The sequence below is a fragment of the Diplotaxodon limnothrissa genome, linkage group LG17, assembly GCF_057381915.1.
Source record: "Diplotaxodon limnothrissa isolate DT_005_m linkage group LG17, D_limnothrissa_male_GT1.1, whole genome shotgun sequence".
In the NCBI taxonomy this organism is placed as follows: Eukaryota; Metazoa; Chordata; class Actinopteri; order Cichliformes; family Cichlidae; genus Diplotaxodon; species Diplotaxodon limnothrissa.
Genome location: NC_140612.1, coordinates 38347960 through 38365600, shown reverse-complemented (window position 1 = coordinate 38365600; position 17641 = coordinate 38347960). Strand labels below are relative to the sequence as shown.

Below are 17641 nucleotides of genomic sequence, written 5' to 3'. Positions count from 1 at the left end.
CTCTAACCTTGCCCTTTCCCAACACTGTCAACACAAGTGGCTTTTGCCTGTGGAATAATGGTTGTTTGATGCTAATGCTGCGAGAGACAGATTATGTTATAATACCCTACGATTTAATACCAACACACATACACACTCCTGTCTTCCTTTGCCTGCTTGACTTTTATTGCATTATAGTAGCACTCTGTTTATTTTTGTTTTTTTAATGCCCTGATGAAACTAATCTTTTGTTCAGAGATAAACTGAGGTTGGCGGGTGGGTTGTGAGTGTGTTGGGGGCCCCCCTTGAATTAAGAACACATTTAGATGTGGCAAAAAAAAAAAGTGTTTTTAATAAACCGTTCAATCCGGCAAAGTGGTTAGAGGAGAGAGGGGAGAAAAAAAAAGATGACAACAGCTATGAGGAATTAAAAATTTAAAGGATTACACAGAAAAGCAGAATGTATGGAGATAAATGCAGGGATTACAATGACTTAGGAGGAGAGCGCTTAAAAGTCTTGCTTTCCAGTAATGCACTCCATCACTGTGGCCGTGCTACATGTGTTTGTGTGCGTGAGTGTGTGTATTTTCATATGAGCGGGCGAGCGAGGTGAACCTTCCATTGAGCGGTGCGTTTCGAGTGTGTGCGTCGAGCGCTTGTCTCTCGGCGAGCGGAGCGCGCGCGAGCTGCCAGAGTGTGTGTGCGCTCCAGCCTCGGTGGTTGAGATGCTCTCGGTTCCTGTGTCTCTGTAAGTGCCCGCTCGCCTCCTTCACCCGCGCTTCTTCTCCTTCTTCTTCTTCTTCATCTTCCCATCAAACTTCCTCTTCTCTAATTCCTCTTTTCTTCTTTGAAAATCATGCAGTTTGCTAAAATTAACTTTTTATTAAAAATAGCAGTTGGGGAAGAGTTTGAAATAGTTCTATGTAAATGTATGATTTATTTTTTTTTGCAAGTGAGAAGTCATATTTTTGTGTCGTTCACTTAACAATGCAAGAATTTTCATCTCATTTTTGTCTTTTCTTGTTGCTTTGACAAAGACTCATAATTTTGCAATTTACATTATTTCATGTTCTAATTTTGCATTCTGCTTTTTTGTGATTTCAATCACTTTTTCTTCTTCTTTTTTTTTTTGCTTCTCTGAGTGCTCTGCTGTGTATCAGAATTTCCAATGTGAAACTGAAAATAGTGGAAACAGACTGCCTTCGCTAGAACGGCCTCATCTGTTTGCACAAACAGAACAGAAATATACACATTGGAAGAAACGGAGAAAGCCAAAGCAACCAAATCATGAGAGGGGGTTTAAAAAAAGAAGAAGAAGAAGAAGAAGAAGAGAGAAAAACAGACACTTGAAGGAGCCGCTGATGCCGCTGCTGGTGGACGGAGAGATGAAGGAAAAGAAATGATGTGGTCAAACTGACACATTCCTCACCCACAAAGAAAAAGAAGCAGGTTTACAGAAAAGTGAGAGTGCCAGAGATGAAGAGGGTAAGGGCGGGTGGGGGTGATGGGGTGAAGTAAGAGGACGAGAGGAAAGAGAGGAAGAGGTCCCTGTCAATGTGGTGTTAAAGCAGTGGTGGATTTTCACACCCCTCCATTTGTCCCCTCCGTCTTGTGTGTGTGTGAGTGGAGATGAAGGGGGTAGAGACAGACAACAGTGGATGTGTCAACACTTTGAACAGTTTAAGCAGGACACACTCAGATACGGAGTGATAGTAGTTGCGTTGGACTCAGCAGCTAGAGCGGCATTAGCAGCCGGAAGGACTTGACTCGGTTTCCTCGACACGTTTCAACAGTTTCAATATTTGTCACTTTAATTTATCTTCAGTGGCAGAGCACATTTAATCATGCCCTCTACTCGAGCACAGGCACCTCTAATTGTTAACTACCCTCTCAGATAAACACCTGAAATGGGATGAATTGTTCATATTAATCAGCTGTTTCGGTCAGGCAGCAATAATTCTCCCATTGTAGGATCGATTTGCACACTTTTCAAACTTTTGTGATTTTTTTTTTCTTTTTTTGTAGACATAAGAACGGCGTTTTATTGTGAATCTGCAACTTCCACTAAATCAGACTCGAGTCTTCCGCTGCTGTTTATTTCTGTTTATTAGAATATTTATTGGCTTTCGTTTTGTAATTATAGAGGAACGGACAGTTTTTAAAGACCAAGTTCTTGTGGCTGGCCGATAACAACTTGTTCCCAATTTGAGTGAGCAGTGCTGCTTGCAGTGCAAGTGTCGCTGTACTTCATTTAAAAGGGGTGAGATTAAAGTGGTGTGTGTGTGTGTGTATGTGTGTGTTGGAGGAAAAGGAGAATGTGTGTCTGAAGGAGAGAGAGTAGAGTAATTGAGTAGAGTGTCCGTGCTCTGAAAACTAATGCGCCATTCTGCCCTTCTCTTCCCCTGTGGCCCTGTCCTGGCCTCCCTCTCTCTGTCTCGCTCCCTCTCTCTCTCTCTGTGTCCCGCCCCCTCCACCACCACCTTGGACTGGAGGCCATTGTCTGGACCATATTGTCTGTCCCCAGAGAGGCTTGATAACCGTGTCTCCATCCATGGAACGAGAAGGGGGGGTTAAAAAAAAGAAGAAGAAAGAAAGGGAAAGAAAGAACGACAGACAGAAAAATACCAGAGGAGAATGCCAAAGCCTCTCCCCACCCCTCCTCCCCACTTCCTCCCCTTTCTCAGCACACTCCTACCCAACCCTTCACCCCTCCAACTCTCTCTCCCACCGCGACCTCCCACCCTGGTGTGCTCAGCTGACCCTCGCCAACAGCCAGCAGAGACAGGGAAATATTAGGCCACATTTGTTTTTGTTGTTGTGTTTATGGATGGGGGAGGAGGGGATGAAAGAAAGTGAGAATGATGAGAAGCGATTTAGGGGAAGAAAAAAAGTGCGTGCGAAAAAAGCGAGAGACTGACAGAGGTGTTCCCTCCAGGCTAACTAGAGTGTAGTCATATGACATGAGGTCATAGGGTTGGAGTCAAAGGTCAGGTGGTGGGATTCTGTTGTCAGCAGAGCCAGAAAGCTTAGCAGTGTGCATGCACTGTATATTCGCTTTTTCTCTTCTCCTTCTTTTCCCCCATTTCTTTAGCCATCCATCAATCCAGGCAGCTTGTGTTGTGCTAATCCCACTATGTTGCTTTTGCTGTCGCTCTCTGCCGTTCACATTTACACACTCTCCATCCTTCGAATCTTCAATAGGAGACAGTTTCAGGAGCTTGGAGCTCCCTCCCGGAGCGCTACAATGAAACCTCTGTTTTTCCAGGTAGCGAGGGCGAGAGAGAGAGAGAGATGGGGGTAGGGAGGGGGGTGGGGGGTCGGAGGAAAAAGGAGGAGACCATTTGGGCCGAGGTGGGAGAGTTTCAAAGTGCGGGGACGAAAGAAAGAGGCCAGCTGGGACTCTGTGTGCGCTCGTATTTGTGTGTTGTCATTTATGTGAGAGAATGAGCTTGCATTTTGGGTGTGTTTATCTCTCTCTCTCTGTGTGTGTGTGTGTGTGTGTGTGTGTGTGTGTGTGTGTGTGTGTGTGTGTGTGTGTGTGTGTGTGTTTACAGGGGCAGGCCAAGTCGCTGACAGTGAGACAAATGCTGTGACTCCTTTATGGATTGCTTAACAAATGCAGCACAAATAGTGGCCCTGGCACAACAATGGAAAAACACTGTCCGTCGCTCAATAAACATTATGCATCGTCTCCCCCTCGCAAAACACCAGGGGAGCGGGGCCGCCGTCCACCGGATGCACTTTTTCTCCTCTCGCCGTCTGCATCCCCTCACTCCCCACTTCTCCCCCAGTTCTGCCTCTCGTCTTCCTTTTTCAATGGCAGCACTTGAGATTTTCCCACGGCCTTCCGTTGCGTTGATGGCTTTCCTTATTTCTCCCGTTTTGCTTTATCTTTTCTCTGTCACTAAAACGCCAGTGACGATCACGTAGTGACTCCGTGTAAGGACATAAATAAAAGTTTTAAAGAGGGAGAAAAATGAAACTGTAAGTATGTGGAGCGATGCCCCTCTGGTGACTAAAGCTTTGGGTGGATGAATGGGCGAGCGAGACAGACAGAATAAGGGAGGGAGAGAGAGAGGTAGTCTCAGAGGCCACATGAGTTAGCCTACGTCTTTCTGCGCTCACCCCCTTTGCTCTCTCATTTTCTGTCTCTCTCTCTACACACACACACTACACGCATGACTTTTCTCCAGCGTGTGTGTGTGATTAACAGTGGTGACATTAGGGTTGTGTGTTATTGCCTTTTGTGGTTAAGCTGGACAGGAAACACGGTTTGAGCTGCCGGGCGCCGATTTAGGGCACCTCACAGAGGATGCTTTGTGTTTGTGAGGCTGAGTGTGTGTTTGTGCCTTTGTGTATACGTGTGTGTGTAAGGGTGTGTCTCTGTGAGTGTATGAGCATATACAGGCAGGAGCTGTGTTCACATTTTCTTCCCGTTATGCGCTGTTTATTTAAAGAGAGAAAACGATTACGGAAAGTTCAGCGTTTTACAGCAGTTCTAGTGAAATTCGTACAAATTTTTTAAACTTTATTTTCACACTTCATCAGAATGTCTCCCTATAAAATTGGTATTTTGTCTACAAGTCGCTAATGTTTGAGGGCTTATTGGTCCGAAGTTCTCTCAGAGTCCAAAACGAAATCTTGTGCTTGTCAAGAATATTTAAATATAGCAAAGCAGCACCAAAGTAAAAGGGAATATCGCTGACCACCTCCTTCCTAATCTTTACGCCTCCATCTCAGCTTTTCCTCTCTGTTGCTGCCCCACTCATCCCACTGTTTGAAAGGACAGTCTATAAATAGATATTAGGCAATATCCTTAAGAGTCTGCTCGGAGAAGAAGGGAAAGAAGGAGGGAGAGGGAGAGAGAGGGGAGCGATGGAGCGACATTCTTACAAACAGCTGATTGTGTAAAGAGGGAACAGTGAGTAAGACAACACCGGGGGAGGGAGAGGGAGAAAAGACGGGGAGAGGGAAAGAGCAGGAGGACAAGCAGTGTTCAAATAAGTTCAACAGCGTGTGACGGAGAGACGGAGGTAGAAGGAGATGGGGAAATTGTTTTGAAAGCTGGGAAGTGAAGAAGGAAAAAGAGGAGGATAAACAAAAAGAAAAAGATGGCAATAAAATGAGCGATAGCGTGACACAAGGGGGAAACATTTGTTGAAATTCCTGCCTGAGGTGTCATACGTAAATGTTGCGGTCTGCTCCTCTGAGGCAAAACGCTCTGGGCGCCTTATCTAAAAGGCACATTCCGCTCAACTATTTTGATATGCCCTTCCATCCCCTCAGAGAACAATTTCAAAGATAGCTCACATTTCCACGCAAATAGACCCCACACCTGAGTGACAGGCAGGCAGTTCTTAGCGCTCTTAAGGTGGTGGTGGATGTGGTGGTAGTGGGGGGAGGAATAATGAAAACACAAATGTCACGTTGGCTCCTGACAGCCCTTTGGAATTAGCCTCTGCGCTTATTTTTACTGCAGACGATAGATCCAACTGACTGTGTGGTGGCTGAAATAATGGGTTGTAATTTAAAGCGAGGGTGCGAACACGCACACGCACACTCACGCGTGCATATGCCGAAGCACAGACGCACACTTTACTGTGGAATTCTCCAGAGGAGGCTCCCACGCTCCCTGAAAGCTTGTTCTGAGTAGAGGAGTTAACAAGAGCAGTTAGCACCATGATTATGTTAGCAGCCAGACACACAGAGTGAAAGAGCCGGGTGTGTGTGTGTGTGTGTGTGTGTGTGTGTGTGTGTGCGATAGTCTGTGACATTTCTGTGATGGCTGCTTTTGTCTTTCTCTCGCTCTCCCTCAAAGCTTAAACAAATCTTTGTCCCCACTTTGCTTAATTCATTTGAAATGTGTCTGGATGCATTTCTGGGGGATGTTTCGCGTGTGAGAGCAACATCGATCGCGTGTTCATAAGCTCGCTGCCTGTATTTAAACACGCTTGCGTAAGCTTGCCGTCGCTGACGTGCCAACGTGAAATGGACGTGTTGATTACAGTAAGCGATGGCCAGGAGACAGTTAACCACCGCTGATGGCGATTATTCGGCCTGTTAATGGACGTCCGTCGCTGTCCGATTAGTGACTTAGCTGCGGTGGACATATGTGATATGAGGGACTTAGTTGAGGAGCCACTAATCATCAAAAAGCCAAAGGGAAGTGGCACTCTAATCTCAGCTTAGCACTCTCACTGTGTGGTGTTGCGTGTGTATGTGTTTTTTCTGTGAAAGAAATGAGTTTGGATGAAGGCGGGGGGGCAAAAAGATGACTTTTTAAAATTCTTTTTGCTTGAATTTGTAAATACGGCAAAAAAGGGTCGTCATCTCATTTGTTAAAGAAATGTTAAAGAAACATACATGTGTCTCGTGTGTTTAACAGAGAAGGAGATGTTCCTTGGTGTTCTTTTGTTTCGTTTTTTTTTAAACAAAATTATGCTAATTTCCCTTAATTATTACCTAAGACAGCCTGGAAATTAATCACATTATCTCTTTAAATCCTCGCTGTTTAGACCGCTTCCTTTAGGTCTACCACCAGCATGACAGCCCTGCCAAACTTTTAAATGAAGTAGCCAGCGAAACCTGCACACCCGCTGTGCCCAATTGTATAGTAATTTGACTTCAAAGGCGAACAGACGGGGGAAAGAGGGACTTTATAGCCGGAGAGGAGCTGCGAATGGCCTCCCCATTCATAGACACCCACCTCTGAGGAAGTAGTAGCAGAGTTGCGGGAGAGGAGTGGGCAAATGAGAAGAGGAGAGAAGGAAATCCAGAGATTGAAGTCGCTCCCTGCCCCTTAGAGCTTTTGGATACCTGTGTTGCCTTCTGTGTTAATGTGTAACTGTTCTTGTCTATGGATTGCCCATATATCTCGATATGTTTCTGTGGCTACTGTGGTTAAATGATGGATAACAACGTTGTAAAAACCAAATTAAAATCCTCCCATGCTTTCAAAGATGTCTCTGTAACATAGCCAAAGTGTAACATTAGCGAGGCAAGAGCTCTCAAAACTGATCACAGGTGTGTGTGTGTGTGTGTGTGTGTGTGTGTGTGTTGGGTTATGGCTGGAGTAGAGGTGTGCAAAGGATACAAGGGGAGGTGTGTGTGTGTCTGAAACAAAAGGCCTTAGTGTGAAAGAGTGAAAGGAGGTAAAGTAAACAGGCGGTGATGAAGACAGACCTGCAGTGTTCTGCTCTGTTCTCTCTCTGTGTGTGTGTGTGTGTGTGTGTGTGTGTGTAGTTTGTACAGCTGGGCCTGCCGCTTGCATTATACAGCGCGGCGGCACACGCGCACACGCACAGATATAGCTTTCCCCACAGTCATTCCAACATGCATCATAAATGTTATCTCAAGTCAGTTTTAATATCAATTTGCTTTAGTGCTCTCATTGTGCAGTTTTATTTCGAAACAATACACATTCTTCAGCTGTCATTTATGGCCTTAGTTTTTGCTGAGCAAGAGAGAGCGTCCAGGAGAAACCGATAAAGAAATCAGCTGCAGATACACCAGCCAGTTGATTTCGACAACTGTCTCTGTGTTTGGTTGCGTGTACTTTATACGGCGTCCTTCATGAAAGCACTTAGCCACCGTCAACATTATTGTAACTACTAGAACATGCTTCATCCAGTCTAACCTTGATTAAAGCTGTGAGAAAGTCACTGAAAAGAAACAATTGTAGCTGTACAGAACTTTCTGATTTAGTAGTAAAAGATATATATATATCTGTAGTGGTGATTTAGCAATTTTCTGATTTAACTTCAAATGAAGGGTCCCTTCTAAGTGGATGAAATAGTCCGGTGCAGCGTTAAACAGCTCTGCAGAGCCCATTGAAACTCAAAAACGCATGGAAGGAAAGTTCCATGATCCTGAAAACCTGGGGTTTTACATTAAAAAAAAAAAAGAGATCCTGTATACAAAATACACTCAGTACGAAAACAGAGAATACAAATTTCAATTTGTAAATCAGTTTAAATTATTAGATTATGTATATCTATGAATATTGCAAGCATCCTCCAAAATCAATTAAATGTAATTAAATTAGGTCACTATGGTGCAGGGGTTTTTCGGTTTCCTTTCTTTATCTTTATCGTTTCTTTTTCTTTCTTTTTTTCTTTAATCCTTATACTTCAGCGGAGTTTATTTGATTTTGACCGTAACCTTCCTTCGATGTGATAAAGCCGCATGTTGCGTGTCCTAGCGTGGCGCTTTCCTCATCGCCTCCAGTGAGCTGCACTCAATATTGTTTGCCTTTCCACTGTCATAAGGTAAATAAGCAATGAATTAGCAGCAGGGCTGCTCCTAGGAAAAATGCCAGATGTACAGTCCAGAGGAAATCCAATAGAGTTGAGAGTGTAATCAGTTTACCAGAGACAGGCAGGGGAGAGAGGGGAAGAATTTGAGGGAGAAAGGCTGAAGAGGAAAACGGAGGAAATCACAGGCAGGCACGATATGGATGCCGGATAAAGAGAGTGAGCGGATGAGTGAAAAAAACCAGCTTGTTAAGTCAAAAGAAGGAACAAATTAGCGGAGTTTGAAAGTCAGATGCCTGTTGCTTATTTCATCAGGATCAACCCTCCGCTAAAGTTTTCACAATCCCTCCATCCTTCCATCGCTGTCATGTGTTGCCTCTGTGCGACTGAGCGTTAGCAGCCTATTACCCAGGGTCATAGTCGCAGTGGCTTCAAGGCTGACAAGTGCATCTGAAAGCACTCAGGCGATGCTGAGAACCACATTAAATTCTATTATTGCCGCATAGTCACTGCATCCCTATTCAGCTGAAGTACAGGGAGGCAAATTTACCTTGTGAGAGACAGAGTTCACCTAATAGATGTGGCTTTATATCCTTTGCTTCTTTTCAAGGGAACAAAGGCAGAGTAACAAATGCAAACAGCGGGGGCTGTCGTGCTGCTACCTTTTTTCCTTCCCGTCACTCTATTGTCCAGAGGTTTTCATAAACACACATTATTGTCACTGTACATACTGCTCTCCCTCTCTGTCTCACACACACACTCTCTCTCTCTTTCACAATCTGTTTTTCTCTGTGAAAGCCCATTGTCAAGACATGGTCATTTCCTCCACAATGCCAGTCCAAGCGCGCTCCTTTTGCAGTAACGGCCCCGATGGTAAACATACTGTAAGACCCGAGAGTGCGTTTGAATGTCTGCCAAGAAGCTCGCTAAAGTCGATGTGAGGAGATGCCCCGTTGTTGTCTTTATGAGGGCAAGGGTTTCCCCAGAAAACTGAAGATGGAGAAATGTTGCAGGTTGATCAGATGAATGTCTACCGGAAGGCAGTAAATGGATAGCAGAGGGGTAAACACTTAAAAGTTTGAACTATCCGGGAGTTTCTGAGAACTAGTTTGGAGCCTCCACACTTTTCATTGCTACCAACATATAAGTGGAGTTGTCAGCCTATTATATCATCTTTTGAGTGTTGCTCATTCTTCCTCCTGTTTTTCCTTCTCTCTCTTGTCTTTCTATCTCCTATTTATTTTCCAGGATGTCTTCCAAGCGACCAGCCTCTCCATATGGGGGGACAGATGGAGAGGTAACCATGGCAACCAGCAGACAGCGAGTGGAGGATGAGGAGAGTGAGGGACTGGGCGGTGTCATCCACCTCCCCCTGGCCTCCTACTGCAACAAGGTGTCCCCTCGCTCGCCCCCCAACCGCAACTTGGACAGCCCGCCCAACATGGTAAATAATAACGGTTTTCAAATCAGTCTCACCCATCGTTTCTCACGCTTGGGGCACACACCTGTGGGTGACAGTAGCTGATTTGGGGTTACAGGTGAAACAGTTGAAGAGACATTTGGAGGAACTTTTGTGTCTGAACTCATCAGAGAAGTCAAAAGTCTTTGTAGAGAAACTTTGTAAAAATGACCGTTGGCAGGTCCTACACGCTTCCAGTTTCTGAAATATAAACAGATATAACCCAGAAAAAGGAGTTAAAATTGATCTTATGTTTGCATGCCCAGAAGAAGAATAATCCCTAAACTTGCATGGTTATCCCATACATAGATACAATGCAGACCCTACATTCACAGATATGTTTAGTGTCAGCAAAGGTATTTGAATGCCACAGTGATTATGAGCAGCCAGCTGTTGAATATTTGTTTTTAAAGCCTTATTTATGAGCTATTGTATTTAGAACGAGAGGCAGCATTAAGAGGCCACAGAGGTGACATCGTTGGTGGGATCAGTGATGTTGTACGCCACCTGTGAGTTGGTGTCATCAGTAAACCGCATCGGAATGGTACTTAGCCATGTTAGCTAGTCATGCGATTCTCACCAATACATGAAGGAATCTCTGTATGTTTGCTCTCTCATGTGCTTAAGACTATAGCTGGAGCCCAAAGAAGTGCAGTATCCATTAATGGTACTTGATGATGTCAGTGTCCAGGCTGTTATGATTAGTTGTTAAAAAAAAAAACTATGACTCTACCTTTAGTGATGCTAACATTTGTGTGACTTTGGGACTGCATTGCCATAGGCCACAAAAAAGAAAAAAATTTTTTAACCACAACCAACCACTTGGCATAGAAATGTGTCTAAGTTACCAATGTAGACCTTCAGTTTTACAGACTGCAGGCTTGGTCATTGGCTTCATCTCTCTATCTCCATTGGCTTTCTGCCCTTCCAATTCCTTCCTATAAGGCTGTCTACCTGTGTGCGTTTGAGAGGCTTGGGGTTGAAAGTAACCCCAAGGCTCAGACCCCAGATCAGATTGTGGTCATGGTAGTTTCAACCCTTCGAATTAAGTGATTATTGAAAGCATAGCAGTTTTCTGTCTTTAAGACAGCCTAGGCTGAAAATGGAATTAGTACCTGTATGCTTGCAAAATGTTTCATTTTGCAGATGCATTCAGCTGGAAATTAACTTCCTCGACCTTGTGTATTTGTCATTTTAATTTCGTGAATTAAGCATTTCCTAACTAATTAGAATGGTTTTGCTTTTATGGGATTTCCAGTCATTTCTGGATAAGTAAACAGCTTTTTTTTCACATATTGAATGCATTAACAGTTTGGGTCTGCTTTAACTTTGGTATGTTGTTTACTCTTCTTATGGCAGCCAAACTATGAAAAGGTACATGTATCTCCACAACGATAAAAGAAAACGAGGTTATTTGTTTGTTGACTGACGGTAGATGTGAAAAGAAGCAGAACCCTAAAAAAACAAAAACAGAAATTGACTTTCTTTGCAAGTAGAAAGCAGGTTCTTTCTGGGAGCTGACTTTTTCTTTTTAAATATGAACATTTTTAGGTTCAAGGATAAAATTTGGTTGCACGTGTGTGTGTGTGTGTGTGTGTGTGTGTGTGTGTGAGAGAGAGAGAGAGGTTTTTTTTCCCCTTTTTTTCCGCTTTTATGTGTGCGCCACCAGCCGTTGCCTTGAGCCCATTTGATGCACATTTGCGTGACTGCTAAAATGTGAGCCATTTGCGTGAGTCATTTTCTTGGGGATGAAGTGTGAGGCTGCTTGGTGGTGCTAAATGTATGGCGCTGTATTTGTAAAGGTGTCTGTGTGTCAGTGTGTGTATATGTAAAGTTGCGTAATTCAAATTGAATATTGAGCTGTATTTTTGCTAGTTAGTTTGTGAGTATCAGACGTTTATTTATTCTTTAAACTTGCTGTGATATGTTGACACAAACAGTATTGACGCAACACATTTAATCTTTTCCTCCCTGACTTTTGTATTATTTTTATATAATGATGATCAAATTATTTAATTTAATTTGAGATAAGAGTGTTGGGGTTATTAACACAATATTATTTATGTTTTTCGACTAGTAGATTCATTATGTACCTATAACTACCTTAGCTGCCAGGAAATCCATGTTAGCTAGTAGCTAAATGTGGCACAAGGCAACTTGTGCATTTTTTTAACGCAAGCTACCTAACAAACGGCAAAAAAACAAAACAAAAAAAAACTAAAGGAAACTTCTCCTGGCCCTTCACCTTGATACACACCTTATCATACCAGTGCTCTCATAACACCTGTCGACCTTTCCCCCATACTGACCATAAATACCCACGCGCTATAAAACAATGAAACAGTGGTTAGCAACTGTAATTAAAAGCTAATTCTGTAATTAGCTTGCTGATTAGCCAGTAAGCCCCTCCTACTGTGGACTCTGTATGTGTGGTAGCTGTGGACTGCAAACCAAAGTCCTGGGATTGCAGGGGAATACATAAAGAAACACACAGGTGTGCAGAGATGCAGATCTTCATACTGGGTTATCTGCTGTAGTTGAGATTATTCCCACTTCATTTAGATTTACACTATCCAAACAAACATTACCCTCATGAATATTTTAGGCGTTGTGGCTGACCACTTTAGGTGATCATGAAGAGAGACTGACAAAAACCTTAAATATTCACGACAAAATGACACACAGCTGCTTTCTTATTCATTAATGGACACCAGAAGGGAGGCTGTTGACATGTATGTGTATGTGGAAAGTCTTATTAATAATAGTTGATGTGGATTATTAAGTGCAAGCCTCTGCGCGTGTGTGTGTGTCTGGCAGGGGGTGGAATGGGGGCTTATCCGACTGCCTGCTTGGCATGTTGTAAGATGTGTGTTAAGTTTTTCTTCTTCTTTTTTTTAAGGGGGATTCAGAGGGGGGTGTTTAACAGTGCCAATCCCTTCAGCGCTGACTGTCAGTGAAGAGTGGCTGGAGAGTGAGGAGAAATAGGGGAGATTTACAAAGAGGTGGGGGGGATGGTCTCTCCCCCCCTCTCTCTCTCAGGGCAGTTGTTGTAAAGTGATAGGGGGAAGTAAATGGCTCATCGGCGACTGCTTGACTTGGATGTGGGGCAGCGGGAGGCGAGAGAGAGAGGGTGGGGGGCAGATTACAGCCTTATCTTGTCATAGTAAATTAACACGGTGGTGGAGAAGCGCTCAGCTCCACACTGACCTCTTCATTCTGGCTGCCTCGCCTGCCTGTTTGGCTTTGGCTCGGCTGCTCTACCTGCCCACTACAGCTGCACAACCACACTGAGTGAAAACGGCACCCGCGCATATTTTAAAAGCGTGAAAGGTGTCGGATTATTCACTTTTCTCCTTTTTTCTTATGTGTTTTATTCCCCCCCTGCCTGTGAGTAAGAATAGCACTGCTCATAATGGTTTGCAAATGAATGTAGTTTAGCTAAAAAGGGTGTCTTTAAAAAAAAATTATTGAATGCGAACTTCTCGCTATGCAGCTGGACCCTGATTGGGTGGGAGCACCTGAGTTCAAATGCGTTACGGGAAGGATTTTAGTCGGGAGTTCAGCGAGGTCAACCAATCAAATCCAGTTATGACACCGCCAAAATTACAGAGGGAAACAAAAATCTGTGTAAATGTATGTGAAAATTGTAAATGACAACAGGAAACGTTTAAGCCCACCGCCCGTGAATGAGATATTTTTCTCTTGCTTTCTTTCTTTTAGATCTTTTTATGTTTATGTTTGCAGATGCTGGCAAAAAAAAAACTGTTTTCACATCAGGCAGAGGCAAGCATCTTCTCTCATAAATGTGCTAATGGACAAACACTAATTATTTCATTAACAGGCGAGATGCACGCTTACACGTTAGAAAACTATAAAGATATTTCATCAAGCATTATTTCTTATTCATTTTTCCTCTCTCTCTTTTTTGTCTAATTTGTATGTGTGATTATGTGTGTGTGTGTGTGTGTGTGTGTGTGTGTGTGTGTGTGTGTGTGTGTGTGTGTGTGTGTGTGTAAATGTGAATTTGACAGATTTAACACAGTCATTGAGCAGTCTTGAGACACAGTGGTCACACTTAATTTCTCATGCCAGTGATGCACTAATGAATCAACACACGCTTGCCTGTCAACAGTGAGAGGTCTTGGTAAAATATACTGGCGTATTTTTTTTTCTTTTTTAGCCAAACTGCTACTTAAAATACAGCTGCAGGTTTTTAGATAAGGAAAGGGCAACTGTGTGCAATAAGACAATTAGAATCAGCAAATTAAAATTTTGTAATTTGTTGGCTTTTTTTTCCTCTTCAGTTTTGGGGGTCAGTCGCATAGCTCAATATTGTTGGAACGCAAGGAGAAAACTAATGCGTGTCGTTGTGTGTTTTCTTGCTTGTCCTCATCCTGAAGGACCCCCCGAGTCACCACTGACAGTGTCTGTGTTTAGCCATGGCATGTAAAGGGATTTGCTGTATCTGAGGTGTGTTAAGTGTATATATTGTGGAGATTGGCAGGCTCTGGCACAGGGCTGAGTCTCGCCCCCCCCTCGCAGGAGCGATCGGTGACATTCTCTCGGTGTGTATTCGTGGGCACGTATTTTAGTTGAGCAGCTGTTTCCAGCTCTTCCTACTGCCACATTGTCCATGCCTTGATCCACGACGACGCGCCAAGCATCAAATATTGTTTTTCACACATACACCTTGCACAGCCCGAGACATGTCAGGCTGTGGCGCAGAAAGAAGGGGGAGAGAGAGTTTCTTCTGTCGGGCAACGGAGAAGGAGGGAGAGAAGAAGACGGAAGGAATAGGAGAAGGAAGAAAAAAAAGAAGAACATGAACAGCGGCATCTGTGCTGGCTGTAGGAAAAAAATAGCATTTGGCAAGAGTTAAGTGTTTTTAAACCAACCTCCCCTCACAGATGAGCTTAAGAAGACAAAAGTTGTTTAATTCGGTTCCATTGCAGAGGCAGTAAAAGGATAAAGAGAGTGGGGCGCAATTTTTACTTTGTTCCAGTCATTTGGAAGAGAATTGACATCTGCAAACTAAAGGCAGAACCGCCCACACTGCCAGCCTGCCACATCCAGTGCATATAAATACATATATGCAGACACTCACACATTTACACACCTACAGGCTATGTGGTGCACTCACAGTGTCACACATATATGCACAAAAAAAACCTGCTCGCACAGACATGCACAGAGAGGAGGGCATGAACATTTACAGTAGCCAGAATTTCTGTTTGCACTCATGAATAAATGCATGCTGATGAGAAAAAGTTTTCGCCACCTGCGTTACTCCGGGATCGGCTGACTGACACCCATTTACAGCGGAGAATCTGCCTTGTGTCTTGTCTCTTTTTTGATCCCTCTGTCTTGGACTTTGCCGTACAAATCGCCAGCGAGGCGTGTGGATTATATGCCGGGAGACTGATCGGGAGGTGGGGGGAGAAACATAAGCCATTTAAGTTGCCTTCGGGATAAGGCTGTCTGTCAGAGTTCACACATAAATAATGTCACAGGCCGTAATGTACCAGGTCTTTGAAGAAGCCATGGCTCCCTGCTAATTCCCTTTGATTGGGGAAATGACCTTCATTGTTGGACGCAGCGAGATGACATCTCTCTGGCAGCTTTTCGGCAGAGTAAAGAGATCCGACAACCCCTCACCCCCACTCCTCTCCAACTCCATCTCTCCTCCGACCACCCCCCCCACATCTCCCTCTGCATATTCTTGTTCTGTTTGTTTTGTTTGCGCGACATCTTTCTCGAAAGAAAGAGTGCGGCTGTTTTAAGTAGGCGCTGGATTAGATAAATGGGATGTGACAGGTGTGACCGCTGCCTTCAAGATGCCTGCTTTCCTCTTTGCTCTCTCTCTCTCCATGCATCTCTCTGTCAACTCGCACGCTCTCGCTCACTCTCATTTCCTCTAATAACGCTGCTTCTCTCTTTTTTTTTTCTGGGGATTTCGCTCAGTCTTTCTTTCTTGCTTTCTTTGACTTTTACACTCTTACGCTCTATCTCTCCCTCCGTCTCGTTACATTTGCACGTCGTGCCGGCGCTGATGCAACTCCTAATCACAAATCCGCTCATTTTTGAAGTCTGACTTTCCCTAATCTGAAGAACAGCGAGAGGGTGAGGGAACAAAGAGAGGCACGAGCAACCAACTCGGTCAGGTGGTCAGAGGAGAAGAGCAAAGTCTTTCAGGGCTTTTAAAATCACAAGACACTTGTGACACAAGGCTGTTAGCGGCCTCAGCAGCGACTGACTGAAACCTCATTACCCCGTCATATACAGTATACACAAACGTTCCAACCTTATCATTGCTGTCACAATCTGTCCCTCTGTTACAATGCATGTGCAAGAACGCCAAGGAGAGGATGGGTGAATTATTGAGTGCGCTGACTTATTCAGAGTGTGGAAACACACAGAGCCCAACACAGAGAGTCAGCGAAGTGTCAAAAATGCCAAGTGATAATGGTCTGCTGTACCTCTCATACAATGTTTGGCTTCCGACAACAAAAGCATCATCGATATGGAAAGCCTCTGCCTGGCTTTATGTTCTTAAAAGGACAAGAAAAAGTAATTTGAGACTTTGTTTTGAGTTTTTTCTCTTCTTAAATTGTCCCATTTAAATGCTTTTTTTAAATTAAAGACACAGATCAGTCTGTCTAGACTCTAAATGACTTCACTGTGGACCTTGATCTTAGTATTAAGTTCCACTTCCACCGGCAGCCTGCGAGTTAATGATTAGAAAACCATCTCCACCTTAATGCTCTGTAATGTCATTATTAAAGGTGGAATGTATCACCGCCTCCCCATGCCCGTCCATCTCTGTGTCTCTCCCAGATGCACACCCACACAAAGACAAACACAGGTACGGTGTATGTGTGCCGCTGTCACAGGTGGCGTGCCCCATACTGTAGTGAGATTAGCCAAAGATTAACCCTGTGGACCATTGACCCCACGAAGAGCTGAGCTGACAGACTGCGTGGCTGATTGACTGACTCATTTGTTTTTGTAATTAAACAGCAACACGCACAGTTTACCACACCTGAGTGCGAGTTCAAGAAGGAGCGCACTTCTGTGCATGTAGAGCATATATACCCTCATGAATCCATCTGTGCATGTGACAAAGAGATAACAGCGTTCCCTCTCGAAGCTGACGGCATCCTCACTCTCAGTGTCACTGCTAATTGGGCTGAGCCGGCGTTAAGTCTATAACGCCGCCTGTAGAAACAAACACAGGTTTTATGGGGTCACAGATTAAGATGCTAAGAGTTACTTAGCACTCGGCTACTGTCCTGAGGCTTGTTGTTCATGTTTGAGCTTTCGTTTTGAAAGGGAACAATAACGTCCGTACTCAGACTCGCTTATTTAAATGTAAATAAGTGCGTTCGAGCTGTCGGTGGTCAAAAATATGGCAGTGAAAGTTGATACAGATTTCTAAATATAATAAGAAAACAATAAGAAAAACATTGTTTAGTGGAAAGAGGTAAACTTGTTCTTCTGCAAAGTCCACTTTTCTAAATATCTTTTTTCAGCCACAGTCATTACTTCCAAGCATCGTTAAACTAAACGTGTTGGCAATAGAAGAGAGCTTTACTGTAAGCTGTATACGTTATAATTAGTTGCTGACATGCTGATTGTCTTTTCTCCTACAATGATGTTTTTTGCCCTTTCAGTTCTTTATGAGTTTAGGGGAATGATTTGACCTCACAACGGAGCCGTTTTTGGAGTTTTTTTTATCTCTGAATTTGACGGAGTTGCATCCACAGCATTAATTTTTGAAAATCTTAGGACAAAAGTAAACCAGCGCTGAAAGTTGGGCTTGGAATTTGTAGCATTGGACATCCCTCAAAGGAAGCCATTGAACGCTTTGTAATGAAGAGTTAGCGTGACACTTAAAGAGTGTGCAGTCTTTTACTGTTTCATGTGCTCGTTCTGTCAAGTACCTCCAAGTCAG

General features: G+C 43.8%; 1 protein-coding gene across 1 annotated transcript in view; it reads left to right on the top strand.

Annotated features, from left to right (window-relative positions):
* sox5 (SRY-box transcription factor 5) overlaps positions 1-17641 on the top strand; it is a 115459-nt gene that overhangs the window by 30565 nt on the left and 67253 nt on the right. Inside the window, exon 2 of the mRNA XM_085376693.1 lies at positions 9480-9675. Coding sequence (XP_085232819.1) covers positions 9480-9675 — 196 coding nt within the window. The remainder of the gene's footprint in view (positions 1-9479; positions 9676-17641) is intronic.